This window comes from Chinchilla lanigera, unplaced genomic scaffold, assembly GCF_000276665.1.
Source record: "Chinchilla lanigera isolate Chin_1 unplaced genomic scaffold, ChiLan1.0 scaffold00002, whole genome shotgun sequence".
Classification (NCBI taxonomy): domain Eukaryota; kingdom Metazoa; phylum Chordata; class Mammalia; order Rodentia; family Chinchillidae; genus Chinchilla; species Chinchilla lanigera.
The window spans coordinates 25,361,382-25,375,188 of record NW_004955403.1 but is presented as its reverse complement, the minus strand read 5'-3'; the positions used below and the strand labels follow the sequence as shown (position 1 = coordinate 25,375,188).

Genomic DNA, 13,807 nt, shown 5'->3' with positions numbered 1-13,807 from the left:
ATCCAAAAGCAAATTTACCAATCAAGATGTGCCCCAGCGGGCCATCCTTGACTTTTTGGCAGTGTGCCAGGAAGGCTCATTCCTCCCCGCTTGATATCCTGAGATAGGAGTCAACCTCAGCTCTGCCACCTACCAGGACCCTATGCAGGCCACTTGTAGCCCAACAACCCAAGAGCCTCTTGCTGGACATCCCACTTTGGAGCCTGACTTGTTCCCATACTGACCGCGTTTGGACTCCAGTTTGAGCTCAGCCTGGTGACCTGGACCCTTTGTCATCTCCACCTTCCTGGTAGTGTTCATCCCCAGCACTGGAACCTTAATAGATTTAACCCAGTTCTCTTCCTTCTGCACTTCCTTGGTTCAGGACTTGGTGGTCTCTCAGTGGTCCCCTGAGAAAAAAAAACAAGAGGATTTAGAAAATAAAGACAAGAGACAATAGCTGGGGTCATGTGGAATGGCCTCTTACCTGATGGGCAAGAGGACTGAACTACAATAGTAGGAGCATTTATTTATACCCTTGCAAAGTTAGCATCACAAGAGGTAATGTTGCCTAGCAACTAACAACTGTAATTGTCCGGGCAGGATGTTTTTCTCAAGACTGAGGTAGCTTGACTGCTAGAGGTACTCTGGCTCTGTCCTGGCCTCACACATATGACCAATGTCCAGTTCTAGTGGCTTCCAACACCTTGGCACAAGCTTGGGCTTGAAGTTCAGCTTCTGCTGCTGCTGCCATCAGGAGGAGCTTTGCTAGTGATCTCACACAGCTCTTTTTACCTGTCACATTATACTGCTCATTAACAAATCAGAGTATTTGATGGAGACCACTATGAAGCAGCCCTGAGCAGAACTTAAACTAACCAATTGGCTTTTCATGTTTACTTATGGGTCTGTCTAAGGCCTCAGCTCCCTGTCTAGAGATGGGTGGTTGTCTTGGTTACTTTTTTCTCACTGCTGGGACAAAATACTTGACGCCCAAAATTAAGGAGGGAAAGGTTTATTTCGCTTACAGTTTGTGGAAGTTTCAGTCCGTGCTTGGCAGACTATAAGGCAGAGTGGCACATGGCAACAGCTCAGGCAGCAGAACACAGCTAAGCCGCAAGCACACACCAGGGCAGAATGGGGGAGGAAATGTCCCCAAGCACTCTTTTCCTCTCCCTTACATATGCAAACTATCCACCCCAGGCCGGGTGTAACTCTCACACCCACAATCATTCAACTCTAATAGCCTGCCCCATGGTCGCATGAGGCTTTGGAGGGGACACACACACATAAACCATAACAGTGGTGGACTCATAGTAAGTGAACCTCTGTGAGTCACTGATCCCTACTAAGGCCTGTAATGGCGGATGAAGCCATGAAGCCTCAAAGGATAAGACAAGATCACAGCCAAGAACACCTGGATCCAATCTCAACTAGATAAAGACTGTAACCTCTGGCATCTCACTCCTGGGTGGATTATTTTAATACCTTACTTGGAGAAGTCCTTGAGCAGTTCTGCCCTTCTTAAGTACTCCCCTCCCTTCTTTTGATAACTAAATAAATACAGGTCACCCAGAGAAGGTCTTGGTTTAGCCCTGAGAGACTCTCCAATTCTGTGAGAGAGTCTGATCCTTCTGGAGCCCTGAAATCATTCCATTTGCCTCTCTTTATTTAGCCTTCACTGTACACTCATTTGGGAGATTGCAGACCTGATCAGCCTGCAATAACTAAGGGATATTATTAACCTGACAAGTATTGCCCCAATATTCAGATTACTTTCAAGGCATCCCTGTACTCAGATAGTCCCACCCTTCCTCACATGGAGGTAGACTGTCATCCCAGGATGAATCTACTGATGAGTATAGCACCCCCATGATCCAGTCACCTTTCAGAAGCCCCTACCCTGCAAACATGCACCTTGTGGGAGACATCTGAAATCTAAACCATAACACTGCCATTAACCAGTTATTTGACCTTGGGCCATCATCTAACCACTCTAAGGCTTGGTTTCCTCATCTACAAAACAAACTCAGTTTCCAAAGTCCCCTGATAGGGCTAATTTACCATGATTCTGAGAGTTGTAATTAAGTTCATTATTCTCTGAGAACTCAAACTGAATTGTCCAAATACTAACTCTTCTCTGATTCCTGTATGTATCTCTGATTCCTGTATGTATTAAACCTCTCTCCTAGATTTAAATCTCCCATATTTTAGGATAAGGCATTAGTGTAGAGTTTCACAAAGAATTGGGGAATGGGAGAATAAAATATAACAGCTCATTTCGTTAGTGTTAGGAACACAAAGATTAAAAGATTGAATTGCCTTCAGCAAGGCTCTATATAAACCTATAAAAGAAATATTAAGAACTGATACTTTAAAAAGCTGATTATTTTGGCTAAAATGTGAAAGAAAATATTTCTGACAAGGCTCACCTACAAAAAAAAAAAAAAAAAAAAAATGCCTTCTTTCATCCAAGATTGCTTACTACCATCTTTTTAAAAAAATCTTTTCTAGTATTTCATGATCTTCTGTTCATATTGGTTTTAGCTTCCTTTCCTCAAGTGTAAATTCTTTAACTTATTGAGCTTGTTATTTTTCTTACATGATCTTGACCTTTCTCAGATGTTTTATTCTTCTCAGGGCAGGCATGATTCAGACTCGTATGATTTCATACTCCCAAGCTACAGTGTTTATTTAGGGAATAGATATATGGCCTGACAGAGCTAGTGAATTCCCAACAGAACCCCAGGATGCTGCCAGAAACTAACAGGAAAGATCAGCTCTCTTTCTGCTGATATTGCTGAATTAGAAAGGATGTCTGTCTGCTGTGAGCTAACAGAACCATTTTGTCACTATATAGGAGTGCCTACCTGAGACCCAAGCTAATCCAGAGAAAGCAAGTCTCATGGCATGAAAAAAACAGGCTTCCTGATTATACTGTTTGATTCCCTGGATCACACAGTCTGCCCTCTCAACTGTCAACAACAAAACCATAAATTTCCTTTTTGTTTAAGCAGAAGCTACCTTTAAATCAGAATTTTTTTGGTCACATGAATTTGAAAGTAATCAAACTAGAATCTGTGAATCTGTGGGAAAAGTTCAGTTTTCTAAGTTCTTCCCATCAATAGATGCCTAAGTAGCCTTTCTAAAATTGAGGCTGACCTTATAAGTATATATAATTTCCATGGGACAATTAAAAATAAATGAAATAAATAAATGAAATTGGGGTGAATTGCCCACAATTAACTGTGAAGTTAATTTGCCACAGGGAAAGGTAAAATAGAACCATCATATCTAACTCATGAACATGCTAATTTTAGAAACTAACTCCCGTGAAAAGCGTTAACTTCACATTCTCAATCTCCAAAGTAGCGAACATTTATTTTTTGAAACAGGGTCTCACTATGCAGTTGAGGCTGACCTCCAACTCACAGCGATCATCCTGCCTCAGCCTCCTGAGTGCTGGGATGACAGCACACATCACCACACCCAGAACATTGCAAGCCTTTTTATTCTATTTAAACATTCCTTTTCGCGGGCATGTATTTTATATATTGTGGTGGATTGACAACTGGTGGTCAACTTATAACCCCAGCTGAACTGAGTAAGCACGGTGCTGGGTGTGGGAGGCCCAACAGAAGACTGTTGCCAGCAACATAAGAGGCAGAACTGGAGAAGAAGTTAGGCTTCTGGAAGCAGGGAAAGGCTGTTGGGAGCTGGAAGAAGCTGTAAGGAGCTGTTGGTTCCTTTGTAGGAGCTTGTCATGCTGGCTTTCCTGATGAACTTGGCTGTTTTCATCCTCTGAGGAGTTCAGGACCTTGTTGGCACTGAGAATAGCTTCAGTTAACTTAGGCGAGCTGTGGTCCTCACTCTGAGCGTCGCTTTTTGGCTCTGGAGGGGAAAATGGTGCACAGCTCAGTCTCCTAAAGAAGGTTGTCACGTTGGTTTCCTGATAGGAACTCAGATTTCCTGATCATTGGAGGAACTCAGGACCTCACTGTTGCTAAGGATGGCTGTGGTACCTTTTGGGGAGCTATGGTTCTTACTCTGAGCGTTGCTTCCTGGCTCCAGTGCAGATCTCTCAGCCTGCTAGCACAGATCCTTCATCTCACTGGCACAGACTTTCTAGATTCCACCACTGACCCTTGGGCCTTCCCAGTGCAGATCAGTGAAAAAGGCCTGCATGAGACATTGTTATGGGCTCTAGGTATTCAGCTGGACTCATACAGGCCATTATCATGGGATCCAGGCCCTCAGCTGGATTCCTGGTCTCTAATGCGTGAACAGCTTTCCTGTACTTACTTGTATGTGATTCTTTGGGTGACTATTACAAATAATCTTATAAAATGTCTTGTATTATATTGTTTCACCTTGCACAATAACCCCCAAATCTAGATATATATATATAGATAGATAGATGGGTTTTTAAAAATTAGCCAGAATTTAAATTTGTGCATCTGGGCAGCTTTTCCTGTGCTCTCCATTTCAAGCATTCTTTACTATCTCAGCTTCTTACCTCAAAACTTATAAATCTTTTTATCTTTTAAAATAGAAGAAGTGTTTTTCTACCTAAGATTAATCTCTCCACATATATTGTATCCCAGTCCCTCGTACTTCTTTGAAATTGTTAGTTACCCTCTTTCTGTTCAGGATCCTTGAACTTTTTCTCTTTCTTCAGTCTACCAAGCAGCATTTGCACATGTTCAAGCTACACCCATGTCAAATTCAAAAGCTGCCTTATCCCCATGATTCCTCCTTCCTCATTCCTCTACTGCTCAAAGTCTCTATTTCTTTCTACTGAACTTAGTTCAATATATAGCCTACATCCATCACTCCATCAAAAGTGCTTTTGTAGGTGGCCTGTAATACCTGCATCCTGGGAAACTTGAGACAAGAGAATCAAAATTAGAGCCCAGCCTGGGCAATGTAGTGACTTTTCTTTTCTTTTTTTTTTTTTTGTATCAGGAATCAAACTCAGGACCTTGTGCTTGCCAGACAGGCACTTATGCTACTGAGCTATATCCCTGGCCCAGTGTAGTGACTTATTGAGAGACCTTGTTCAAAGTAATAACAGAAAGGGCTAGGAGTGTAGTTCAGTGTGAAGACTATGAGTTCAAACCTCAGTCACACACACACACACACACACACACACACACACACACACACACACACACAGCTTTTGCTTAGCTCATTAATGGTTCTAATCTCTAAATCTGACTGTTAATACTAGTCTTCCTCTTACTTGATTTCTCTGCAGCTTCTAACACAGGGGATCCTCTTCTTAATACATCCTTGTGCTTTGATTTTCAGGACCCTATACCTTATCACTGACGGAGATGACTTGTGACTTCACACATCATTTTCATAAGTTTTCCTTTAGTTGTGAAGTGTTTCTCAAACTAAGCCATAACCTCACCTATAAGATCAACTGGAGTGTCTGCTGTACTCCACATGCAGACCTCCATACCAAGTGCCCTGTTACTTAAACAGTCACTTCCAGGAACAGGGCTCTCCTTTTTAGGTCACTCTGTAGAAAGCCATCTTCAGAAAGGCCAGCTTGCCACTGGAATTTATACTGGATTTCTTCAGAGACACAGTACAGCAGGAGTTTCCATGAATGTGCTTCTAATTATAGTAAAAGTCTTAATCTCATGAAATGAACAGAATTGTCACCTGAGGTTTGAAACTTAATTTGGGGGTTGGACAAGATAGTTCTCACTTGATTAGAATTCTCCCCCTTTTCTGATAATTTTTTAGTGGGGGCAGTGGTGAGAGAGGGGCTTAGGAGGTAACCTCCTAGCATTGTCTCTGTGTCTTCTTCCCTGTACACTCCTTGACATGGAACCATCTGACCTCCTAGCACAAGAAACCACACTCACTGGTCACTGCAGGAGCATTTGAGGGTTCTCCCATTGACTTTGTCCCGCCCGCATTTCACTCTTGTAAACTAGCTGCCTCCTCTTGCTGTCCACGCCCAGCCTCACATCAACATGGATCCAACATTTTGGATCTTCTGTAGTCCCTGAGAGATGTGTGTGCATGTGTGCATGCGGATGTGAGGAGGAGCCAGTGTGATTGCTTATTGGAGCTGAAAAAGCCTTGTTTTGTGCCTTTCACCTCTTCTCAAAGCCAACCTATGCTGGTTCAGGGAGTTATATGGGTTGTACTCTTCCACAGGTTCTGACAGAGCCGAACCATTCTGCTCTTGAATCTCAGTATCTACCCACCAATTTATGCGCCAACTCCTCTCCTCCCTCTTCTTACCCTCTATCACTGTTGATTCTTCTAGTTACCACCTAGAAGCTCCTCTCTGGATCTCCTCCCAACCCCCAGTCTCCTCTCTGTTTCCATTGCTGGAGACCCAGGGCATGTCCTCCTATATGCTGAGTATCTACCACTAAGCTAAATCCACTCTGGCAATACAGTGAGGCTCTTCACCAAAAACATATATGATATATGATATTCCATGATAATACATTCCTCTCAATTTTGTGGTCCATGGCCTATATCCTGAATCCTTATATGACAACTCAACTTTTTTGTTTGTTGAGACGGGATCTCTCCTACGTAATCCAGGCTAGCCTTGAATTTATAATCCTCCTGCTTCAGCTTCCCCAGTGCTGGGATTACAGACCCTACACCACCACGTTCAACATAGTCAATATGAAAACATAACAGCCAGCTTTTCTGTCAAGCATCTAGCTTTTGCAAATAAGAAGTATTCCAGCTTTCAGACTACAATACTTTTATTATAACTAAAACCTTTAGCTAGATGTGGTGCACACCTGTAATCCTAGCTACTGGGAAGGTTGAGGCAAAAGGATCACCAGTTCAAGGCTAGCATAAGCAATTAGGGAGACCACCATGTCAAAAAAACATTTCTTTTAACGTAGGCTGTTTGTTCTCCCTTCAAGGCAATGAAGCCCACCAGAGGAAAGCTACGGGGCAATAAGATAAAAAGAAAATCCCTGGTTTAAAATTCACTAGCTGCCGGGTGTGGTGGCGCACGCCTATAATCCCAGCACTCGGGAGGCTGAGGCAGGAGGATTGTTGCGAGTTCAAGACCATCCTGGGCTACAAAGTGAGCTCACAGCTGGGCTGAACTGCACAGTGAGACCCTGTCTCAAAAAGACCAAATAAATAAATAAATAAATAAATAAAAATAAAATTCACTAACTCATATAGGCAAGTAATCATAGATTTCTTTTACTTGCCAAAGATTTCATGAAAGAACTAGGCCTTGTGGCGCATGCCTGTAATCCCAGGACTCGGGAGGCTGAGGCCAAGAGGATCGTTGTGAGTTCGAGGCCAGCATGGGCTATAAAGTGACCTCAAGGCCAGCCGAAACTGCAAAGCAAGACCCTGTCCCAAAAAGACAAAAAAAAAAAAAAAAAAAAAAAAAAAAAAAAGATTTCACGAAAGGAGAAACTTCGTGAAACTTCTACATCTTTTGAATAGCCAATTTCAGTAATCCTTTCATCCCTCTATTTTTTCAGCAATTCACTATAAACAGTAAAACTAAAAGTAATATTATAAGTTTCAACAAGTCTTTGTGCTTCTGTTTTTATAGTTTCTTTTGGCATAACCAAAAAGTGGGCAATGTTTTATATAACAGCTGGATTTTGTTTATTCCAGCATGTATAATTACATGTCCTTTTTGTTAATCTTACCTAAAGTGACTTTTTACTTGACTATTCTGATTTAAGCATTTTTACATGAAACTACATTTATTGAAAGAACTTTTCGTAATTTATCCTGTATAAATGTATTAATTTTAATCTTACAGTTACACATATACCTAGAATTGGAAACGTTAACAGTAAACCTGCCGTAATAGTGCATGCTGTAACCGCAAATAGGGTAAAGTGGAAAATAACCCAAGGTGAAAAAAATAGCTCATAGAGGGACAGGTTTCCGGCGGTAGAGATAAACAAGTACACCTTCACTCTGCCTCCGGGCTATTTGTCCGGTGGGGCTAGCATCACCAGTTTAAGGAAATTACTATGGAGTAGGACGTTGTTGGTGCACAGCTCTGTTACATTACTGATCAAAAACCCAAAGGAGAGGAAGAAGGAATTGTCTGGGTTGAACTGGAGATCTAAGAAACTGGGGAGACCAAACCCAACGCCTTCACAGACTACACCTCGCACTGGCAACACCGAACTAGATGAACCCCCACATGATTTTTAATCCACTATCTAAAAGGTACCTCCACATTCTTAAACGACTTTCGATCCCGAGATACGCTTGCAATGCTTCGCTAGTTTCCTCGCAAAAAAGGGCGTGAAGCTACTTTGCAGTACAATTTAAAAAAGGAAGCGAGCTTTTGTTTATCTCGCCCGCGTTGCAAAGCAAGCGCCGGAGGGCAGAGACACACGCGCCTCGCGACTCAAGGTCTGCCAGAACTCAGCCCTCGGGGACACCAGCCGCAGCCGGGAGCCAGCGACGCAGCAGTCCGCGCCCAGGCCCGAGGGGAGGAGGCGGGGCGAGCAGGCGGCGTCACAAAGCAGGGCGGAACGCTCAGGTTTCGGCCGCAACCCCTTGCGCCGAGAAGCCCCGCTGCGACCCGCCCCACGGGGCGGGACGCGGCCAGCGTCGCCCTCCCCCACCCCCGGCTCAGCTGTGCGTCGCGGCGTCCCGCACGCCGCAAAGCGTCTTGGGAGAGCCGGCTCGCACCGGAAGGACGCGCGGGCGTGCTGCGACGGCGAGGTTATAAAAGGGAAGGAGCCGGCGGCAGGCGGAAGTGGGCGGTTCAGCTACGCCCGTCGCTGTTGTTTTGTGTTTGGGCCTCTCGAGCGGCGTTCTCGGGAGGGCCGCCGGTGCAGGCCGCAGTGACAGGGCCGCTCGCCCCTGCGCATCCCGCTTCTGGCCCAGCGCACGTTTGCTCGCGTCTGCAGCGTCTTGCAGGTCCAACATGGCGCGGGAGGTGTCGGAGTACCTGAGCCAGAACCCGCGGGTGGCCGCCTGGGTGGAGGCGCTGCGCTGCGAGGGCGAGACTGACAAACACTGGCGCCACCGCCGGGAGTTTCTGCTTCGCAACGCAGGGGACCTGGCGCCCGCTGGCGGTGTCGACTCCGCTAACACAGACGAAGCAGCCGACGCCAAGAGCGGGGCCCACAGTCGGCAGTTGCAGCAGCTTATCTCTTTCTCCATGGCCTGGGCAAACCATGTCTTCCTAGGGTGCCGGTGAGTGAGGAAGCGACCCTACCCAGCCCTCTCCTTTTTGTCTCCCACCCCCACACTGGGTCGCGGAGCCTTCCGCCGGCCCGGCCCGGCCCGGGAGGGGAGGGGAAGTTGCTAAGCGCGGGAATGCGCAGGACCGGCTGCCCTCTAGGGCGTGAAGGGCGTCCCTGCCGGCAGCAGACATAATTAACAGAGAGTCGGTAGGTTCTCTGGTCTGGGAGGCTGTTGATGGAGTTACTGGCATTAAGCCGGAAACGCTTTTGCGGACCGACACTAGACTTAAAGGTCAGTATGCAGAGATCCGCCTCCTGGACTGGGCATTTGTTTATGGGTTTCCAGAAAACAGTTCTTGGCGGTTGGTATACGTTCTTAATTGTAACCAGGAAATGCAGTTCCTGTGGCCTGTTTTTCACACCACAACTACGAGTTGAGGAAAAAAAAAACTTCTTAAAAGTGACTGTTTTTTTTCTTTTTCAGGTACTCTCAAAAAGTTATGGATAAAATTCTTAGTATGGCTGAAGGCATCAAAGTGACAGATGCTCCAATCCATACAACAAGAGACGAACTGGTTGCCAAGGTGAAGAAAAGAGGGATATCGAGTAGCAATGGTTAGCAGATCATAGATGTGAACATACATAGGCGTTAGAAAATAAATGATATAATTAGGAATTATTGCTAACACTAATTTAACAAACCAAAACTTACGTAATGCTATTAATCAAGTTGGAATGTTGAGTCTAAATTACATGCCTATGTGCTTTAGGCTCTGATTTTGATAGTTTCCTTTGATTACTTTAGAATTTGAAGTGTTTTCTGTTGCCTGATGCTGTTGATTTTTTAATATTAGCGTTTGATGATGTTACTTAACACTTTTAAGTTAATGATGTTATTCTACACTTAAACTACTTATGAAATTATTTCTCTTTGTGCTTTTCTTTTAATGAGTATCTGTCTTGTCAGCTGATAATTGTGAAGTATTCCTAGTCAAGTATCTGTTTTCCTTCTTTTTAGAAGGGGTAGAAGAGCCATCCAAAAAACGAATTGTAGAAGGAAAAAGCAATTCTGCAGTTGAACGAGATCTTGCAAAAATTTCTGCCAAAACAGAACGAACATCAGCTCAGCAAGAAAACAGTTCAACGAGTTCAGGGTCATCCTCGAAATCAGAGAGTAGTGGTAACTCCACTCGGAGCTCTGGAGGCTCCATTCACAATAACTCTACAAGTGAAGGCGATCGATCTGTGTCCGGCCAAAGCAGCAGCAGCAGCAGCAGCAGCAACATTTCCTCTCAGGTAACAGCAGGATCTGGAAAAGCTTCTGAATCTGAAGCTCCAGATAAACATGGTTCAGCAGCGTTTGTTTCTTCATTGCTGAAATCTAGTGTGAATAGTCACATAACTCCACCCACTGATTGCAGACAACAAAGTGGATCACCTAAAAAGAGTGCTTTGGAAAGCTCATCAGTCTCAGCTTCTCAGAGCAGCTCAGAGATTGAGGTGCCCTTGTTGGGCACCTCTGGAAGCTCAGAGGTAGAGTTGCCATTGTTGTCTTCTAAACCTAGTTCGGAGACAGCTTCAAGTGGGCTAACTTCCAAGTCTAGTTCAGAGGCAGGTGTTCCATCATCAGTATCCAAAAACACTTCCTCATCAGGCACATCATTACTAACTTCCAAGAGCAGCTCAACAAATACATCACTGCTAACTTCCAAAAGCACTTCCCAGGTAGCTGCATCACTGTTAGCTTCCAAGAGCAGCTCCCAGGCCAGTGGATCTCTGGTTTCCAAAAGCACTTCCTTAGCAAGTGTATCCCAGCTTGCATCTAAGATTAGCTCACAGAGTAGCACCTCACAGTTGCCTTCTAAAAGTACTTCACAGTCGAGTGAGAGTTCAGTCAAATTCTCTTGTTGCAAGTTAACCAATGAAGATGTGAAACAGAAACAACCTTTCTTCAATAGACTGTATAAAACGGTGGCATGGAAGTTGGTAGCTGTTGGTGGCTTTAGTCCCAGTGTGAATCACGGAGAGCTCCTAAATGCAGCTGTTGAGGCTCTGAAAGCCACCCTGGATGTGTTTTTTGTCCCACTAAAAGAACTAGCAGATCTGCCTCAAAATAAAAGCTCTCAAGAAAGTATTGTTTGTGAATTGAGGTGCAAGTCTGTGTATTTGGGCACTGGCTGTGGCAAAAGCAAAGAAAATGCGAAAGCAGTTGCATCAAGAGAAGCATTGAAGTTGTTTCTCAAGAAAAAGGTGGTGGTAAAAATATGTAAAAGAAAATACAGAGGCAGTGAGATAGAAGATCTAGTACTTCTTGATGAAGAATCAAGACCTGTAAACTTGCCTCCAGCATTGAAACATCCTCAAGAATTACTATAATATGCCCAGAATAATCATTGCATACGATATCTAGTATTTGAAGAAAAAACTGGCTTACTTTTGTATAAAACACAGGCTTTCACAAATTTTGTATTGCTTTTTTCCAGTTTTGCAGAAAATTTACATTCTAGTTCTCTTCACAAAAGTAGTTGTAAATACTTGACAGTACATATTGAAAGGTATGCATTAACAGCGTACCAGTATGCTGTTTTATTTGCTGAAGAAAATACTGTCTTCTATTTTTAATGATACATTAGGTACGATGTGTAGTTCTGTAGAGTCTTGAAAATTTTTTACTACTTGCAATTTGGTGAAAATGTATTAAGTTGTCTACCATGCTTTTTTTTCTAGCTGAATAAACCACATCAAAAGGGACCACAGTATTTGAATGTCTAAATGTCTGTCAAACTTAAGGTTTTAAGAATGTTGCCCATAATGTTGAAAATATCTGTTGAAGAATAAAAGAAAAATAGTTGCTTCAGACTATTTTTATGAGACGTTGTAAGCATTTTTTTTTAGATAACAAGCAGTATAAAGTACTTACTGTTATTTTATTCTGAAATTGTTTAAAATTCATAATTTTGACTGCTGCTGATTCATTAAGCAGGTTAATTTATGTTTTGAGGTAAATTCACACTTTTTATTAAATACATAAATGTGGGTTTCTAGATTAAGCATATTTTGTGACTACTAACAGACTCATTTGTTTAGAAATTAAATGCTTTAATCTATTTTACCTTTTCAAGAAGTTGTGTTTTTTTCTCTTTTACTGTCTTGCAGATACACTTCTTGCTATTAGTCACAGTAAATTATAGCCAGATAATTTTTATAGTGATACACTTCATGCAGAAGGAAGTTGCAATTTTCAAATCTAGAACTAAGTAGAGTTTGTGTTCATAAATCTTAATAATACTGAGAATAATAGACATATTTAGTTCAGCTGGGTTACATCTGTGTAGTAATGACTTGTTTCTGTGTCTTAGGTGATTCTGACTGTCAATCTATTGTGGTATATTCTTTTTTTCTTCAAACTCTAACCAGAGATGTTTGGTTATCTGGGTTTTTAGATGCTGTTACTAGATGCTACACATGGAGCAGTAACGGTGATTATGTACAGAGAAAAGATGACTTTATAGGCCAGTTGTATTGGAATAGGAAAATTGAATATAAATAGCACAATTTATGTAGACCTTACTTCTATTTTATACTCTGGAATAATGGAAAAGAATATTTCAGTTTCCTGTGCATAAACTGAAATAATTAGGGTGTTTTTATTTTACCAGGTAAAACTTCAAAATGATTCACTTTCGATAATTTTATTGGATACTAGAGATAAAAATCCATGTTCTGTAAATGGAGATGCCTTCATATATTGTGGGAAGCAATAACATGAATGTATCGTGAAAGCACTTTACTCACTTTCCCTAGACTTGGGATGTGTATTTTTGTGGGACAACATTTACCAGAACAGTGAGCTCAATATTAGAATAAGTATATTTTTGAAATACTTCTAATTAGGTGATTTGGTAATTACCTAAAATAGCTCGGTTTGAGTTAATATAAAGGTTATGGAAGTGTCTTAAATTATAATCGTTTAATATGGAGGAAGCTGCCTAGTATAAGAACAGCGTTCTGTTTATAAACATATACTCCTGTTGAAAAATGTAAAATTACTGAAGTTATTTTAATCAAAATTTGAAGATCCCTGATTTAACAGAAATGCCTATATTATAGTACAGAAGAAAACAGGCTTTGAGATCTATTCTTGAGGTAGAATCTTGGTTCTGCCTCTTACTGGAATGGAACCTTGGGGTTTAACCTTTTTAATCTCCATCTGTAAAACAGGACTACTAACAGCCTCATAGAGTTAGTAAGTAGCCACTCTCATTTGACTAGTTTTTACTTGTGGATTTGTTTAGGCTTTTTTGAGACAAGGTCTTGCTACATAGTTCAGGCTGGCCTTGAACTTGCAGTGATTCTCTTGCCTCAGCCTCCTGAGTGCTCTGATTACAAGTGTGTGCCACCACACCCAGCAGTTTTTCATATAAAGAAACAAATACAGATATACTGTGGTTAAAGAATTCAAGTCCATGTCTGATTTCAGAACCCAAGCTTTTAATTATGTGCTGTTGCTTATTATCTTTTACTCCTCTGTAGGCAGAAGTTTCTAAAAAACCACCTCGAGTATAATTTTTTTTTACCACTTAGTATAACATCTCACCAGAAACCCTTATAAGAAGTCACTTCAGAAGTTCCGCTTGTTATTAATGCTTCTC

General features: G+C 42.3%; 1 protein-coding gene across 1 annotated transcript; it reads left to right on the top strand.

Annotated features, from left to right (window-relative positions):
* The first annotated feature begins 8,707 nt into the window (after nucleotides 1–8,707).
* On the top strand, nucleotides 8,708–12,019 carry Cdkn2aip (CDKN2A interacting protein). The gene is made up of 3 exons (XM_005373504.2): nucleotides 8,708–9,165; nucleotides 9,640–9,770; nucleotides 10,174–12,019. Exons 1-3 carry the CDS (start codon nucleotides 8,894–8,896, stop codon nucleotides 11,529–11,531), a joined length of 1,761 nt encoding a protein of 586 aa, XP_005373561.1. The 5' UTR covers nucleotides 8,708–8,893; the 3' UTR covers nucleotides 11,532–12,019.
* The last annotated feature ends 1,788 nt before the right edge of the window (nucleotides 12,020–13,807 follow it).

Excerpts from the sequence above, each read along its gene's own strand:
- Cdkn2aip (XM_005373504.2), top strand. The coding sequence starts at position 8,894 with ATGGCGCGGGAGGTGTCGGAGTACCTGAGCCAGAACCCGCGGGTGGCC. Across the intron at positions 9,166-9,639 it reads CATGTCTTCCTAGGGTGCCG|GTACTCTCAAAAAGTTATGG; the intron begins GTGAGTGAGGAA and ends TTTCTTTTTCAG. Across the intron at positions 9,771-10,173 it reads AGGGATATCGAGTAGCAATG|AAGGGGTAGAAGAGCCATCC; the intron begins GTTAGCAGATCA and ends CCTTCTTTTTAG.